Below are 1,377 nucleotides of genomic sequence, written 5' to 3'. Positions count from 1 at the left end.
ACGGTGGTAAGTGGTCGGTACAGGCGGGACAGGGACCCGAGGTCTCGGGGATTCGGGGTTTCAGCGCTGAGCTGCCCGCCCGGCTCCTCCTCAGGCATTCAACGGGGTCTTCGAGAAAGCCATCCAGCGCGCGGCCCCCAGCGACGACATCAAGCAAAGGGTGATCAACCTGACCGACGAGATCACCTTCTCGGTCTACACGTACACCGCGCGGGGACTCTTCGAGAGACACAAGCTCATCTTCCTGGCCCAGGTCGCCTTCCAGGTAAACTCACGCAGGTGTTTGGGGCTTGTTCCATGTGTGAGTTCACGTTGGGTCAGAGGTTGTTCTCTTCGGTGCTGCTGCTGGATGCTCAGTAGCTTCTCCCCCGGAGCACAACCCCTCGCGCCAAGGCCGTGTGTGCCGGGGTGGTCTTGACGCCGCGCTCTCGCCTCGCCAGGTCCTGGCAATCAAGAAAGAAGTGAGCCCGGAGGAGCTGGACTTCCTGCTGCGCTTCCCTTCCAAGGCCGGCGTCACGTCCCCCTTGGACTTCCTGCAGCCCCAGGGCTGGGGTGGCATCAAGGTTGGTCCACAGCATCCCCATTCCACTGGGCATCCTTAGCAGCCTGAGGATGCCTCTAGGACTCCTGACATGGCTGTGCCCGACAGAGGGACACTCTGCCAGCCCACCTGGGCTGGCAGAGCAGGGCCGCGGGACATCTCAGGTCCTGGCTGCAGCACAGCACTGTCCCCGCGTGTGCACAGCTCCCTAGGGACCCCCCAGCCTGGGGGTCCCTGAGGGCAAGCAGAGCCCAGGAGTGATTTCACCCTCCTCTGCGGGACCTGAAGGTGCTCTCAGAAATGGATGAGTTCAGGAACTTGGACACTGACATCGAGGGCTCGGCCATGCGATGGAAGATGGTTGTGGAGTCCGAGGTGCCGGAGAAGGAGGCATTTCCCGAGGAGTGGAAGAAGAAGTCGTCGCTGCAGAAGCTGTGCATACTGCGCTGCTTGCGGCCGGACAGGATGACCTACGCCATCCGGTGCGATGGCGCCCGCGGCACGCTGCTCTCCTGGCAAGAGCCCCGCTGCCTCGCCGCGCCAGCGGCACCCAGCGACCACGTTTGTTCTAACGCACGGTATGGTTTTACTCATCTGCAGAAACTTCGTGGAAGAGAAGATGGGGAGCAAGTATGTGGAAAGAAGGAGCATCGAGCTCTCCAAGGCGTACCAGGAGAGCAGCCCCTCCACACCCCTGTTCTTCATTCTTTCCCCTGGCGTCGACCCACTGAAAGACGTGGAGGCCATGGGTGAGCTGCCAGCCCTCCTCGGCCAGCACCAGCCCGCAGCCCTGCCCCGAACCCACAGTAACAAAAAAGGCGCCTCACGCTGTGGCG

General features: G+C 62.3%; 1 protein-coding gene across 1 annotated transcript in view; it reads left to right on the top strand.

Moving 5' to 3' along the window:
- The window catches only part of LOC104489015 (dynein heavy chain 17, axonemal-like), a gene marked incomplete at both ends in the record, with an annotated part of 30,584 nt that extends 29,294 nt beyond the window's left edge, over nucleotides 1-1,290 (top strand). Inside the window, 4 exon segments of the mRNA XM_010131128.1 lie at nucleotides 95-265; nucleotides 441-563; nucleotides 830-1,023; nucleotides 1,142-1,290. Coding sequence (XP_010129430.1) covers nucleotides 95-265; nucleotides 441-563; nucleotides 830-1,023; nucleotides 1,142-1,290 — 637 coding nt within the window.
- Between the last annotated feature and the right edge of the window lie 87 nt (nucleotides 1,291-1,377).

This window comes from Buceros rhinoceros, unplaced genomic scaffold (genome assembly GCF_000710305.1).
Source record: "Buceros rhinoceros silvestris isolate BGI_N320 unplaced genomic scaffold, ASM71030v1 scaffold17992, whole genome shotgun sequence".
Classification (NCBI taxonomy): Eukaryota; Metazoa; Chordata; class Aves; order Bucerotiformes; family Bucerotidae; genus Buceros; species Buceros rhinoceros.
Note: the sequence above shows the minus strand (reverse complement) of the source record. Positions and strands in the feature narration are given on the sequence as shown.